Here is a 14,789-nt window from a genome sequence, read left to right on the forward strand (position 1 = left end):
ATCCGTTCCAATTCTTTGACGGAATTAGCAACGTGGCTAACTGAATATACACGTGATGCCCCTTTATACCGTTAACAAACTGTTACGTCTTCGATTGTTTACCAAATTTTGAAAAATATCTTTAATCACTCACTAAATTTTGAAAAATGTTTTAAATTACTCACTAAATTTTAAAAAATGTATTCGATTGCTCACTCAACTTATGTGATGCTAAAAGTAATTAAGATGTCACCTCTCAAGAGTGATTAAGAAAGATATAATTACAGTCGAAGTCCTAAAATTTTCAAATAGTGCAAACGAATCCGGTTTAAAATAATTGAATAAATATCAACAAAAAATATTCATCTTCCCAAAAATATAAAATTTCTTTTCCTTTTAACTTGGTTTGAATTAGAACAATTATGATTTGGGGTTAGATTAAAATCTTGAATGAATCGTCCAATGGAAGATCAAATCCAAAGAAACTTGATCAAAAAAGAAAAACAAAAAAGGAATAATAATAATTAAATAAAATGAATCAAAAGCCGATGCAATGGGTATATATATGTGCAGGTAATCAGCAACAAGAAGATGCAAACAAGAATTTGTTGAAAATTAGCTAAATCCCTTAAAGAAAATTCTCTTGTAATTTTGCTGGAAAAAAAATGACACTTGATTCCTGAAAAATAGTTAAATTCGTCGATGGTGGCAAATTAAGATGTAAAGAATGGGTGATGGTGGTTGTGGCGGCATGGTGCAGAATTGGATGGGAAGAAGAACCATTTTTTATTTGTTTTTCTAATTTTGATTTTTCTTACTCTTTTTTTTTTGTTTTTTTCACTTTTAATTATCTCTTTGATCATTTTAGTGGTGGTAGGGGAGCGTAGGGGTAGGGGTAAGTGGGATTAATTGGGAAGATGAAATATTTTTATTTTATTAGTGTGTTTTAAATTATTTTACGACATACTTGTTTTTATTTTTTAAAAAATTTTGAACTCTAGTTGAAATTATTTCTTTTTTTATATTCTTTATTTGTATATTTAAAGATGAGGGTAAATTAATCATTTTATAATGTCTTAATAGAGAAAATAGATTATGAGAACCTTTTTGAAAAAAGAAAAAGAAAAATGAAGAAGAAGAATAAGTCGATTTAAGGACTCGAATGTCAAAATTGAAACACTAGAAACGATACGCACAATGAAGGCAAATGTTAGGAGCGTTTTGTGCCAGTTACCTATACTTGATGAAAGAAATTGATGGAATAAGCTGAAAAAGGCCAACTCTGCAATTAAATGTTAAAAAAGAGTGCAAATGACAAGTTTGAAACTATAGGAATGATTCGCCCAACAAATGCAAACTATGAATACGATTTGTGCTAATTACCCAACCAGAGCTATTGTTTAAATAATAACTGTCTTATCACAATTGGAACAAGGACATGATCATTAATTAACAGGACAATTGGTAACGGAATGCTACAAATTAGTTGGACATAATTTAAATTACTTGGTCCATTGGTAAATTATTAAACAACTTTTTGTAAGTTTTGGTCTTCAATTTTGATTGTTAGATGTAATATATATTTCAGAATGTAAATAATATAATTTTTATTTTTTTTAGGTGTGTCCAAAGAAAGGTCTATTTGAGAACTGTAATGCTGAAATTAAAACTATAGGGACAATTTGCACAATAAAAGCTAATGATATGGATGTTTTGCGTCGATTACTCATTTTTGACGGAATGAGACGGATATGATTAACTCCGCAAGAAAATAATGAAATAAGTGTGAAAATGCCAAGTTTGAAACAATATCAATGATTTGCGCAATGAATTTAAACGATAAAAGTGTTTTATACTAATTACCCTATATATTTACAACTCTTTTGTTTCCCATTTTTGTAATAATGTCAATGAAAAATATAGTGGTTATGGACCTCACACAAGATATATAAATTCAAATTTGGTGATTTGATGTAATGGATAACGGTCATACATTTCATTTTAATCGAGAAAGAATAGGAAACAAGTAGGGTATTTATGAGAGAAATTGAACTTATACACAAAATGATGGTCTTTAGCATCATGCAAACACATCCGTGATGAATTTCAAGATTGGTATGTCCAAAGGAACCATTATCTTGCATGGACATGTTAAAAATAAACCCCCACATCAACTAATTATTGAAATATAAAACCGAACACATGGTTTCAAAGTTTCTCAAAATCGTAGACCACGATGAAGTAGTCTCCACACCAACATTATGATATCTTTTACTTGAAATGAATCCATTTTTTATTATGTTTCGTTTGAATTTTGATTTGCATGATATGAATTGTAACTTCAATTTTTTTTTTTTTTTTTTTTTTTTTTTTTTTTTTTTTTTTTTTTTTTTTTTAACTTGAGTATGAAATCGACGCAATGCATTTCTTTTGAATTTTGAGCAGTACTTAATTTTTTAATAAAGAATAGTATTCAATTTTAAAAATAAGTATGAAAATCAATATTTTATCTAAATATGGTGGTTATAAGATTATGTTAAAACACGTTAGTTGAAAGTAATTTTTTCTCCGGTTTTTAGTTTCGAAGAGTTAAATCTTTAGTTGTGTTCAAATTAACTTTAAATTACTTTTAAATTATTTATTTTTCCAAATATAATGATTATTTTATTTTATTTTATTTTTTGGTTTCTCTAGTTTCAAATAGTTACCAAACTTTGTTTTCGTTTAAATTAATTTGACTTTAAAATTATTTAATTTTTCAAATATAATTTTCTAAAAAACACGTTTTTAAAAAAAAATAACTTTAAATAAATTCAAACACATTACAATGTCTTAGAGAATAGATAACGGTATATGCCCTTGTTTGAGAAGTTGTGTTTCCATAAAATACATGGTTAAATTTAATTATTAACAATGACACATGAATTTTATCAACTTTTAATTTACGCCAAACACGGGCCAAGAATAAATTTTGAAAAAGAAAAAAATTGTGTTTGACTAATACGAAGTACACAAGAAGTTAATTGAGTAATAAATATTAATCAATTTAAACTGCATTAATACGAAGTGCACAAAGAAGTTAATTGAGTAACTAATACTATTCAATTTAAACTGCATTATCATCCAAATTGGATAAACATTCCTAATTAAATTTGTGCGAGAACGCCTAAACCTTTTAGGGGTCTGATCGAATTTGGATTTGAAGTCAAGCAGATATCCTAATTATACATGAACACTATGAACTTGCATGCCTATATAAACTAAAGCAATACAACCGTTTACGTATATAATCATCAATTCTTCTTGATTAGATACGTTTTCTCTCCTCAGCGTGAGTTCCCTTTGTTCATCTATCTATATTTCGACAAGTTTTGTGTTTTATTAACTCTCTATCTTATTTTTTCAGAACGTAATCAAGTTTTGAAGCAATGTTTTCAAGGTATTTAGTCCCAATATTGGGACTTCTACTCTTATGTGCATCAGCAAGGGGACAAGGCTCGAAGTTGAACATGCTATACAAGGATCCAAACCAGCCCATGAATACTCGCATTAAGGTTCTCATGGACCAAATGACCCTCGAAGAGAAAATCGGCCAGATGGCACAGATTGATCGCCGTGCTGCCACGCCAGAGATCATGAGAGATTACTCCATCGGTAGCCTCCTAAGCGGTGGCGGGAGCGTGCCACGTGAACAGGCCACTGCCGAGGAGTGGATGGATATGGTAAATGGATTTCAGACAGGTTCTTTATCTAGCAGACTTGGGATTCCTATGATTTATGGGATTGATGCTGTTCATGGCCACAACAATGTTTACAAGGCTACAATATTTCCCCACAATGTTGGCCTAGGAGCAACTAGGTCAGTACCATAATCTGGTAATGAAATGAGTCGCGCAATATCATATTTACAGCGTGTCTGTTTTTTCATTGTGCAGAGATAACGATCTTGTGAAGAGGATTGGTGCTGCAACTGCCCTTGAAGCCAGAGCTACCGGCATACCTTATGTCTTTGCTCCATGCATTGCGGTAGACAATATTCCTCTTACAATTTTTTGAAACCTTAATTTTCACAAACTAATCCAAGTTCAATTCTACAATTAATAGGTATGCAGAGATCCGAGGTGGGGAAGGTGTTATGAGAGTTATAGTGAGGATCCTAAAATTGTTCAAGATATGACGGAAATCATTCCAGGTTTACAAGGAGATATCCCTCCTAATTCACCAAAAGGTGTTCCTTATGTTGGTGGAAAGTAAGTATACTTTCTAAGTAATTCAAACAAGTACACTAACATTGCGTAATCGGCACCTTGTTCAAAATTTCTCTAATGTACCTTTTTTTTTGTATGTACGTGAAAAAGTACTAAGGTTGCAGCTTGTGCAAAACATTACGTTGGAGATGGTGGAACGACAAAAGGAATTAATATGAACAATACTGTGACTAACTGGCATGAATTGCTAAGCATTCATATGCCACCATACTATAATTCAATCATCAAGGGTGTGTCAACAGTCATGGTATCCTATTCAAGTCTAAATGGAGTCAAAATGCATGCAAATCATCAACTTGTCACCAAATTCCTCAAAGGCACTTTGAGATTCCGGGTATAGCTTCAAATGATTCAGCAAATTTATAGTCAATCTATTAGAAGAAAACATACTGATGTATCTCCCACTAATAATTTTTCAAATTTGCTACAATTTCTAGGGATTTGTCATCTCAGATTGGCAAGGAATAGACAAAATCACCTATCCACAACATGCCAATTATACATACTCAGTTCTAACAGGGATTAACGCTGGCATTGATATGGTAAGTTAGAATCTCGTGATTGCAAAATCTGTGCATCATATGCTAACGCAAAATTTTCCATGTTGACACGTTTAGGTTATGGTTCCTCTCAACCACACAGAATTCATTGATACTTTAACCTCTTTGGTGAACAACAACTTCGTTCCAATCAGCCGGATAGATGATGCTGTCAGAAGGATATTGGGAGTCAAATTCAGCATGGGCCTCTTTGAGAATCCCATGGCTGATCATAGTTTAGTCGATCAACTTGGAAGCCAGGTTAGTTAAAAACAAAAAAGCTAAAATCTAATTCATTGTATTGTCAAGTCGTGCAAACCGAAAGTACACGATTAAAATATAATTTGACCCTTAAACAGGCTCACAGAGATTTGGCAAGGGAGGCTGTAAGGAAATCACTTGTATTATTGAAGAATGGAGAAAACACTGATAACCCTGTCCTTCCACTACCCAAAAAGGCATCCAAAATCTTAGTTGCTGGAAGCCATGCTAACAATCTTGGATTTCAATGTGGTGGTTGGACAATAACTTGGCAAGGACAAGGTGGCAACGACCAGACTGTCGGAACCACAATTTTTAACGGGATCTCAACTGCAGTCCATCCAAGTACAGAAATCGCCTACAGCGAAAGCCCGGACGAGGATTTTGTAAAATCCAATAACTTTTCCTATGCCGTGGTTGTGGTAGGAGAACCTCCCTATGCTGAATCTGCAGGTGACAATTCAAATCTTACTATTCCTCAACAAGGTTTAGACACAATCAAGAATGTTTGTGGCAATGTCAAGTGTGTGGTTGTTCTTGTATCTGGTCGACCTTTGGTGATTCAACCTTACCTTAAACACATCGATGCATTAGTAGCTGCTTGGCTACCAGGAACAGAAGGCAACGGGGTGGCTGATGTCCTCTTTGGGGACTATGTATTCACCGGTAAGTCTTCCAGGACTTGGTTCAAGACAGTAGATCAGCTCCCCATGAATGTTGGCGATTCACACTATGATCCACTCTTCCCTATTGGTTATGGACTCACCACAGAACCAGTTACAGCAAGTTAGATGATTTTCTTTTAGATGATAGAGTTAGTTTAGCATCTTTTACTTTTTATTGATAGAATTTGTTTAGCATCTTTTGCTTTTAGAATTTTTTTTTAACAATTTGTAAATATTCGAGATATTTGGCCAGATTAATCTAACGTATGGTTTTTCTTTTCCATTTCGTGTTCTGCTATATTATGATCAATTAGTTTCTTTTGTGTTTCTCATACAAATGACTGCACTATAAAACGCCGAAGTTCCTAAGGAACTATTAAATTTCCTAAATTCCAAGTATAAAACCCCCAAGTTCCCATATCGATATTTTATCCCCATTAATGATTCCCAATTTTAAGCTTGTTTCAAGAAAAAAAACGATAATATAATGTTTAAGAATTCATAAATTTTTTTTCACGTAATATTCATACTTGATTAACTTCAAATTTTTGGCCTGCGCTGAGATTTTATTCATATACTAAGTTTAGACTTTTGCCATGATGGAATAAGTGCAAGTATTACATCATATAAATTAGGACTCGTACCCCTTTATTTATTGAACAACTTAGGCCGCAGAATGCTATATTATATTTAATTAGTTAAAGAAGCTAATTTCTAAGATTATTTTCTTCAAATTATTAGACAACCTTTTGTGTCTTGTAAATTATTTGGATCATAAATCAGATGGCATCCTCGAGTGTTACAAGGCGCGCATTAGTGGTCAAAGGTTATAACCAGCAATGGGAAACTGATTACCAAGAGACTTTCCCGTTGCTAAACTTACAGCTATGAGTTGCTTAGTTGACATAAGCAATGCCTTTCATCGTGGAGAGTTATATATGAAGTGTATATGCAAATTCCGCTAGGTTTCAGTCATCAAATAACCAAGAACATGGGTTGCAAGCTTCAAAAATCTCTTTATGGCCTCAACCAATCTTCACGTCAATGGTCTGCCAACCCATCTACTACAATGATGTCTTCACGATACAAACAATCTAAAGCAGTTTGTTCCCTGTTTAATCAGGCCTCAAACACTTCTTTCACAGACATTCTTGTCTATGATGGCAATGATCTCGTAAGAATCCATGCAATGAAAGGAGAGACTGCATAACAGTTTTAAATTCATGGATAATGGAAAGTTGAGATATTTCCTCGCCACTGAAGTAGCACGTTTTAAGAATGGGATATATTTAAGTCTTCAACTACTTGAAGAGTTCGGACTTCTCGAAACGCCCTTCAAAAACTCAAGTGGGACATAATTTGAAATAGAATATGTTAGATGGAGAATGTAATCGAAGAAGCAATCAACAATATCGCACTCATCAGCAGAAGCTAAGTATCATGTCATTTACTTGGAGATTTTTGAAGTCCATCACCCTCAACCATTGCATCTTTATTGTGACAACAAGGCAACAGTACCGATTGATGCTAATCTCACTTTTCACGAACTAAATATATTGAAATTGATCGTCACTTAGGCGGTGGGAATTTTATATGTCATTTATAAATGATTAAACTTATTTTAACTGTATGTTTTACCCATATATTTTTATTCGTAGACTTCTGTACTTGTAGTTTGGCCTTGTCTTCTATTCTTCCTTTACAACTTTTAAAACACCTAAGGTAACTGTTTCAAAATTAATCAGAATCAGACTAAATAGGTTCACTTTTGATTCGATTTGGTTTAAGTTGGTTGGGGATGTCAATCAAAGGTTTCTAAGGACCGTTTCACATGGCTTTTGAGAACCCAAAAAATGTTTTTATGCTTAAAAGTTGATTTTGGACGTGTTTGACACATTTTATGAAAGTTTTTTTTTTCTAATTAGCCTTTGTCTAGTTCCCATTATTTTTAAAATATATTTTTCCTTCTCTTATTTTCAATAGCACATTTTTTGTAAAATAATATTTCGCGTAAACTCAAAACTTTTTCTTAATTTTTAACAACACATTCTTCATAAAATCACTATTCCAAAATGTATTTTTGACAAGAAAATTGGGCTCAAACATGCTCGAAAAAGCTTTTAGAGAAAATCAGCCTGACTTTCTCTAAAAGGGGTATGATGCTCTTGTACATAATGGAGTTACATAATAATTTGTACACCGATGAATTGTCAAAAAATGAAGTAGGGAAGTTTTTTATTGAATAATCATATCTCTACAACATCATGTATATATATGCGATTATGTATATGTAGCACAATCCAATAATGTAAAAAGCTCTCTAATAATTAATTTAATGCCGCTATGCGTACCCTTTTGTTTACTCGACTGATGACACAGTGACGTGGCAAAAGAAATTAAAAAAAAGGAATAATACTATTTGCAGTGAAGACTATCGACAGTCGCCCTATGTGACGTATACTTGGCAGTTTCTTATTTAATATATAATTCAAAAAATAACTACCATATCCATGTATCAAATAACAAATTGTCAAGTATATACCACATAGGACGACTACTGGCAGTCTTCACTACGAATAACATTACTCTAAAAAAAAGGGTCAAGTCTTTGAACCAGTGCAAAGTGAAAGAAACCTTTATCACTTTCATTTGCCCCCAAATACGGAGAAAACCTCTGAGGCGAAACAACTCTTCGAGGAGAATTGACGCCACAATCCTCCATCTCGGCCATATTAAGAAGTCAGTGCTTAACTTAGTGATCGTCTCCATTTTTGGGTTTCTCACCTTAAGTTAATTGGACGGTTGTTAAACAGTTTTTTTTCAGCCGTAAGAGAGAGCCGAGAGGCCCACCGTGTGCAGAAAGATTGTCCATCGTCGATGCCATCTCCTCTAGCGAAATCTTTAGCAAACATTATGTAAGTTAGATATTTGGTCTAAAGAATCCTCGCTTTTTACCGTGGTCAAATAATTATAGTTTTAACCAATATAACCTAACGTATAATAAGAAAAAATCCCAACTTTATTCCGACTTATCTGAAGAACCTGATATTAGGAGTCTATAAAAGATTGTTTAAGATTTTTCAATTTTGATTGTGCTCATTTGTAGTTCAGATGTAATGAGTAACTAATGTTTTGAATTAGTAGAATAGTTTGTCGAACAATGTTGGAAGAAGAAAATTAATGGAGTATGAGTTTTGCAAATTTGTCAATTTTTCAGTGTTGTGTGGTTGTTGTCTAATGTATTGTAATATGTGCTTCGTTTGTACGTAGTATGCCAGGAAATAATTTTGGACTCCGTCATAGCTGTAGAGAGAATGAGCACTTTTTTGCGGATTGCCTTGTGAACTGCTTTGAGGTCAAAAGGGAGATGAAGAACAAGGAAAAATTGTTCAATTGCTGCAATACTAACTGTAAATATTGGGAATGGGTGGACGAGGGAGAATCAAGTGACGGATCAAGTACTGCTACTGTTTACTTGAATAATCATGCGGCCCTTGAAGAAGTTCAGCAGTTCTCTTGCATATTCCAATCTCTTCGTCGTATAACTGAAGAACAAAACATTAATATTTCTTTGAATGTGACTATAAGCATGGCCAACGGAAAGAAAGGGAAGGGGCTGGCATGATTTGTGATTAAATTTTCTTAGGATGCATTGCTACCGCTTTTGATGTGCAATACGTGTAGTGTTATGTGTAGTTGATGTGTAATATGTGTAGTTGGTGAATTCAAGAAGTCATTGTAATGTATTCGTTTTTTATGTTTGAATTGCTATGTTGACAATTTGGTGTTGATATTAGTGGACTACAATTTGTGTTCTATGAAGAATTTGAAATTGTCCCAAACTACATTATCAGTGCAATGTTATTGTCAATTAAGACGTTTGGTTAATCAATAAGGTAGCCTGGTTTATTAATTGAGGAACTTCTCAGAGATAGAAAATGACCTATTGGATGGTTGTGTTACCATAAGAATTGTTTTAAGAGATTTTGTTTATGATATACATCACTTTTTTTGTCATTGCTTCATTTCCACAAAATTGGCTGGAACTTCTCAAAAATCACATATGTGAGTCAACATTCATCAATATGTCACGAGGTTGATCAATTTGAATACATATAGGTGACTTCTAATTTTACCTGTGAAAAGCCTAACCTAATTTCAGGATATTATAACTTCATTCAGTTTGATACATTTTGTTGAAATCTGGACTTTTCACCATTTTTTTTGAATAACTGAGATCGATGAACTTCAATTTATTCTACCCAATAGAGAAACAGAGAGGTGGGATAAAGGAAAGAGAAGATTATTTTATCTCTACATATCCAAATGAAACATTATAATGCGGTAATGAAAGTATGATTAAAAAGAAAAATTCATAATCTTCATCTGGGAAAAATTAAAACTTATATACCCTCACAACTTGCCCAACTCCTAATCTTCATTTCAATCTAGTTTCTTCAATGTCCTAATAAGAAATTCTTTAATTAACATACATAAAGAAATTTAAAACAAGATACACGAACAGACAAACATGAAATAGCAAACACTAAGAAGAAAACCAGGTACAAAAATTAGAATCCGCTTACTACAAATTAGGCATCAATCTACAATATGTTCATATAATTACACTGTGAATATATGTCCATCAATTCTCTTCATCCAACATCACAAGTTTGCGCCATGTTGGTGAGGTAAATTTGGATAGTATTAAGACATTTCATTTTCGATTGTCAATTAAAAAAGTTATTACACAAACTAGAGTGTGATTTGAAATAAATTACGTATATTTAACCATATCATTACCTTGATCATATAATATAACACTTATTGAAGTGGATGAGATGAAATAAGGAGACATTCCTTGTTGTGTAAATACATGACTGTTGCCATTACCCAATCCCATAATATAATGTAACTAAAACGTACAAATCATATCCAGTGATCAATTGAATTAGACAAACTAGCAAAAGTTGTGAATGTGAGACCGGTGCCGACTTGTATTATGATCCTTGATCATGTGCCTGGATGGTTAGTTCAACTTATCCCAATTTACTTTGGACTACCTTCGGCCTCCTTCCTTTGGCTGAAGTCAGATAAGATTGCATAACAGATGAATAATTAATACTCATACGCACTTTCGTATAAAATAAAATAAATTGGAAATATACCTTTGTTTTACTGCAATTCGATTTCAAAGGGATTTTCTTCTGAAGTTTCTTCGAGCATTTTGGATTCTGTACACATCCCTTGCCGTTATGCTGTGATGCTCCACCATTTAATACTGTCTGAAAAGCTTGTTAGGACATGTTATTACTTCGACAACTCGACCTCGTCATCTTTACTGTTCATTTTTTGCATTCTATTAACTCCATTACTGTACGGGTTTGATCGTCATCATTTGCAGCCATGTACGCATACGAAATAACTAATTTACATATTTTGTCATAGCTCAACTGGGCAGTAGTGCTACTCAAGCCATCGTAATTCACAGCAACCCTGGTTTGGGCTTTACTCACATCTCTCATTTATCTTTATAATGTGTGGGTGTCAAGTAGTGATCTAACGTTATAATGGAGAAGTACAGCGATTGCATGCCTGCAAATTATTCTTTGAAACTCAAATAAGTGGCAACTGCAAACAATTTCACATTCTTTCTATCTGAAATGTGATGAAAAATTTCATTTTCTTAACTCAATTATCAATCTTCCAAGACCTCATACATCGTCTCCAAAAGGCCCTTCAACAAAGATATGAGGTAACAATAAACCATTCCCATTAACTCATCTCGAACTTTCCTAAATTTTGAAGTGATATAAACTAGTTGAAATTGCTTCTCCAGCACGTACTTCGTTGCATGTGGCACTATTTACGAGTAAGACTTGAAATCTGCTCGAAACTCCTTCTCTACCTTATTTCTCAAAGCTTGCTCATGTTGTTCGACAATTGCTTCAGCGACGTTTTGGATTGCACATACCATTGCATTCATACTTTCACTGCGTCGAGTTGTTGATATTCTTACCCAAAAGCTGCTTGTTAAATAGTAAGGTACCCAACGACCTCTGTTCGTGTACATTCCTGACAACTTGTCAATTTCATACAAGTTGTATTTATCTATCATCGCTGTCCAACATTCTTCAAACTCTTCAATGGTTCAGTATCATACACCAGTATATTTATAGTAGAAAAGATCTCACCCTTATCACGTGATATCCAAACTTCTTTGATAACTTCTTAAATATGTGTCACAAACACCATCCACATTCCGTGTTTGGAAACACAATTAATCGATAATTATATCAAGGAGAGCTTGTCCATGCATGCATTGAAGCCAAGTCTTCAAAATCCACGCTAATATTTCTATATTTTCATTTAACACCAAACCACAAACAAGGAGTGTTGATTGTCCATGATGATTTACTCCAACAAAAGGTGCAAATGACATATCATACTCATTAGTTAGGTATGTAGTATCAAATATTATAACATCGTCAAACTCCTTATATGCTTGCATATTTCTATTATCTGTCCAAAAAATATTCTTCAACCCCGGCTCTTAATCTAAATCCCTACTAAAGAAAATACCTGAGCACCTTGTTTGCATATTCGAAAATTAGACTTGTATTGCTGTGACATATTCTTCTCCAAATCTTAATCGCCTCACTTGTTTAATATAGTTTCGACAATTTTTTCTATTCAAGTCATAATCTCATACTTCTACGACTATGAAGATGTAACTTTTGTGCTACGAAATTCTTGTCATATCGTTAACTTCAAGTCGTCATTTAACATGGGCACTTAATTGTCGGTTGCAATGATACAACTTGGACTTCGAAGGACTTGTTTTATGATTGTAAAATGAGATTGATTGTATTAATTCTCCATATTCTGCAAACATTTGCAGATGCAGTCAACCTGTCTGAATGGTAGCTTGTAGCTTCAAAGAACCGCTTTTACTACTTTTTCGGCTTTCACAGCTACAATTTCATCATCACCATTTTGCAAATTTCTTTTTCTAACTGGAAAGTTGACATCATATGCATATCTTTTGTAAAATTCAAACACTTCTTTTCATCGTTGAACTTCGTACCTACTTCAAACACAATCATACCATCTACTCCTACAATTTCATCATCCATTAAGTTCATGCTGTCCAAAATGTTGTCATTATTTGATTGTAATAAGATATCGTCATCCACCTCTTCCAAAATTCTTTTTGCAGCGATAAAAAAATGAACTTAAGAGAACAAAATTATCTACATATAAATTTCCATTCTTTTATATATATAAACCTCATAGCTAGTTCATCTCAAATCTAATTAAGAGAACAAAACATCTGCATGAAACTTTTTTTGGGTTTGACAGATTTTTCTATAAAACATGGATTCGATAATTGGTTTGCAGATTTTAGGCATATTCACAATTGAAATAATATAGTATCTAGCTTGCAAATTTGACATCACTCCCATTTTTTCACCCACCAGTATCACATTAAAATGAGGAAGGAAAATATCTTTGTCCGTCATCTCCTCAAATTAATGACGATTTTAACTTCTTGTTTGCTTTCGAAATGAAGCCACTATTGATAGTTCAAGCCGGAACACCGGCAATAGAATTCAATCGTGGTTGAGAGAAATTGTGGGTAAGAGAAATGCTAGGCAATAGACTTATATTTTGAATGACCTGATTCTTGTTTACTTCCGAAATGAAGTCGTCGTGGGATAGTTCAAGCAGGAATACTAGCAATAGAAAATTAGAAACTGGGTGCCAACATGAAACTTTGTCGATTCTTGGAACATGAGCCAAACCAATAAAATAAAATTTTTCACTTACAAGTTAAAAAAAATAATTGCAAAAAATTGAAAATCGAAACCTGTCTCCGACCCTCTCTTCCTCCACCTCTACCACTACCACCACTAAACAACTTCCAATAATACACTTCCTCTAGAGTTTCTAACAAAATGCATAAACCAAACCCGAAGAATGGGGTTTGAAGAAATTGACCTTGCCTCTGAACATTGCTTACCTCGACGGCTTTGGTGGAGACAAACTGTTAGACAGCAACCTTCCATTCCTGTTCCCAATTCTCATAAAAGTACTAGCAATGTTGATTGATATTAGCAATGATGAAGGCTCCAAATCTGCCATATGTCCAGCATGGCAATAGAATTATTTGTAGGAATTATTTACTGTAATTTTGCTACATTAGAGGATGTGAATGTTTCAAATCTGTAAATATTGCTCCTATAAATATGTAGTAAACATATGGCTTTGGTATGATTTACCAAGCCTTTCTTATCATTTCTTTCATGGTATCAGAGCCATATTTGGCTAACGTCTAATCCTACCTACAATAATGTCTTCCGCTACTACCTTCATTCCACCTAACAATCTTGTTCAGTTTGTCTCGGTGAGACTTGATGGACCATCATCTTATTTAAACTGGTCTTCCCAAGTCGAAGGTGCCCTTGATATCCATGGTCTTCTGGGTTTTGTGGATGGTACTGAACCATGCCCAGAAGAGTTCCTACCTGTTGTAGGGACTGCTGCTCCTGTTTCTAATCCGAAGTTTATCATATGGAACAAAAAAAATCGATTTGTATTAGTGTGGATGAAGTCCACGATCTCAGAGAAGATACTGTCCTTAGTCTATGGTCTCAAATCTGCTCGGCAAGCATGGCTTGCTGTGGCAAATCGTTATGCTTCTTCCTCATCCTCAAATGTGAATCAACTCAAACGTCAACTGCAAAGTCTACAGCAAGGAGGCAAAAGTTGTTCTGATTTTGTTGAAGGTGCTAAGGTTCTTGCAGACCAATTAGCCGCTGTGGGAAAATACGTGACTGATGAGGACTTAATCTCTCATATTCTGGGAGGACTCAACTCATCATTCACTCTCTTCATATCCAATGTCTATTTTGCACAACGTGAGAAGTCGATTACATTAAATGATTTCCACTCTGAATTAATTGCTTTTGAAGCCTTGCTTGAAAATCAGCAGAGAAATTTGCACAATGATCACAACAACTTTGCTATGATGGCAAACAAGTTTGGAGGAGGAAAGAACCCAAAGAAAAATAACA

The 14,789-nt window shown here is 33.8% G+C and overlaps 2 protein-coding genes across 3 annotated transcripts; both read left to right on the plus strand.

Moving 5' to 3' along the window:
- The first annotated feature begins 3,277 nt into the window (after positions 1-3,277).
- On the plus strand, positions 3,278-5,995 carry LOC111391712 (lysosomal beta glucosidase-like). 2 transcript variants are annotated; one of them, XM_023016961.1, is made up of 8 exons: positions 3,278-3,310; positions 3,386-3,838; positions 3,915-4,005; positions 4,084-4,229; positions 4,338-4,581; positions 4,685-4,789; positions 4,865-5,047; positions 5,146-5,995. In XM_023016961.1, the coding sequence occupies exons 2-8, from the start codon at positions 3,408-3,410 to the stop codon at positions 5,836-5,838; spliced, it is 1,893 nt and encodes a 630-aa protein (XP_022872729.1). In that variant the 5' UTR covers positions 3,278-3,310; positions 3,386-3,407; the 3' UTR covers positions 5,839-5,995. The 2 variants fall into 2 exon arrangements, with proteins under 2 accessions (XP_022872729.1, XP_022872730.1); XM_023016962.1 differs by having other exon boundaries at positions 3,279-3,329; positions 3,463-3,838; positions 5,146-5,838.
- A 940-nt stretch (positions 5,996-6,935) lies between these two features.
- Positions 6,936-9,587, plus strand: LOC111391721. The gene is made up of 5 exons (XM_023016970.1): positions 6,936-7,059; positions 7,371-7,434; positions 8,311-8,451; positions 8,526-8,627; positions 8,983-9,587. Exons 1-5 carry the CDS (start codon positions 6,936-6,938, stop codon positions 9,335-9,337), a joined length of 786 nt encoding a protein of 261 aa, XP_022872738.1. The 3' UTR covers positions 9,338-9,587.
- Positions 9,588-14,789: the final 5,202 nt, after the last annotated feature.

This window comes from Olea europaea, unplaced genomic scaffold, assembly GCF_002742605.1.
Source record: "Olea europaea var. sylvestris unplaced genomic scaffold, O_europaea_v1 scaffold83, whole genome shotgun sequence".
Taxonomy (NCBI): domain Eukaryota; kingdom Viridiplantae; phylum Streptophyta; class Magnoliopsida; order Lamiales; family Oleaceae; genus Olea; species Olea europaea.

Bases quoted from the DNA above. Each gene is read 5' to 3' on its own strand.
- LOC111391712 (XM_023016961.1), top strand. From the start codon at position 3,408: ATGTTTTCAAGGTATTTAGTCCCAATATTGGGACTTCTACTCTTATGT. The intron at 4,790-4,864 runs GTAAGTTAGAAT...TGACACGTTTAG, and splicing joins TTAACGCTGGCATTGATATG to GTTATGGTTCCTCTCAACCA. The intron at 5,048-5,145 runs GTTAGTTAAAAA...ACCCTTAAACAG, and splicing joins TCGATCAACTTGGAAGCCAG to GCTCACAGAGATTTGGCAAG.
- LOC111391721 (XM_023016970.1), top strand. From the start codon at position 6,936: ATGGATAATGGAAAGTTGAGATATTTCCTCGCCACTGAAGTAGCACGT. The intron at 7,060-7,370 runs GTGGGACATAAT...TTTTATTCGTAG, and splicing joins AACGCCCTTCAAAAACTCAA to ACTTCTGTACTTGTAGTTTG. The intron at 7,435-8,310 runs GTAACTGTTTCA...TCTAAAAAAAAG, and splicing joins CAACTTTTAAAACACCTAAG to GGTCAAGTCTTTGAACCAGT.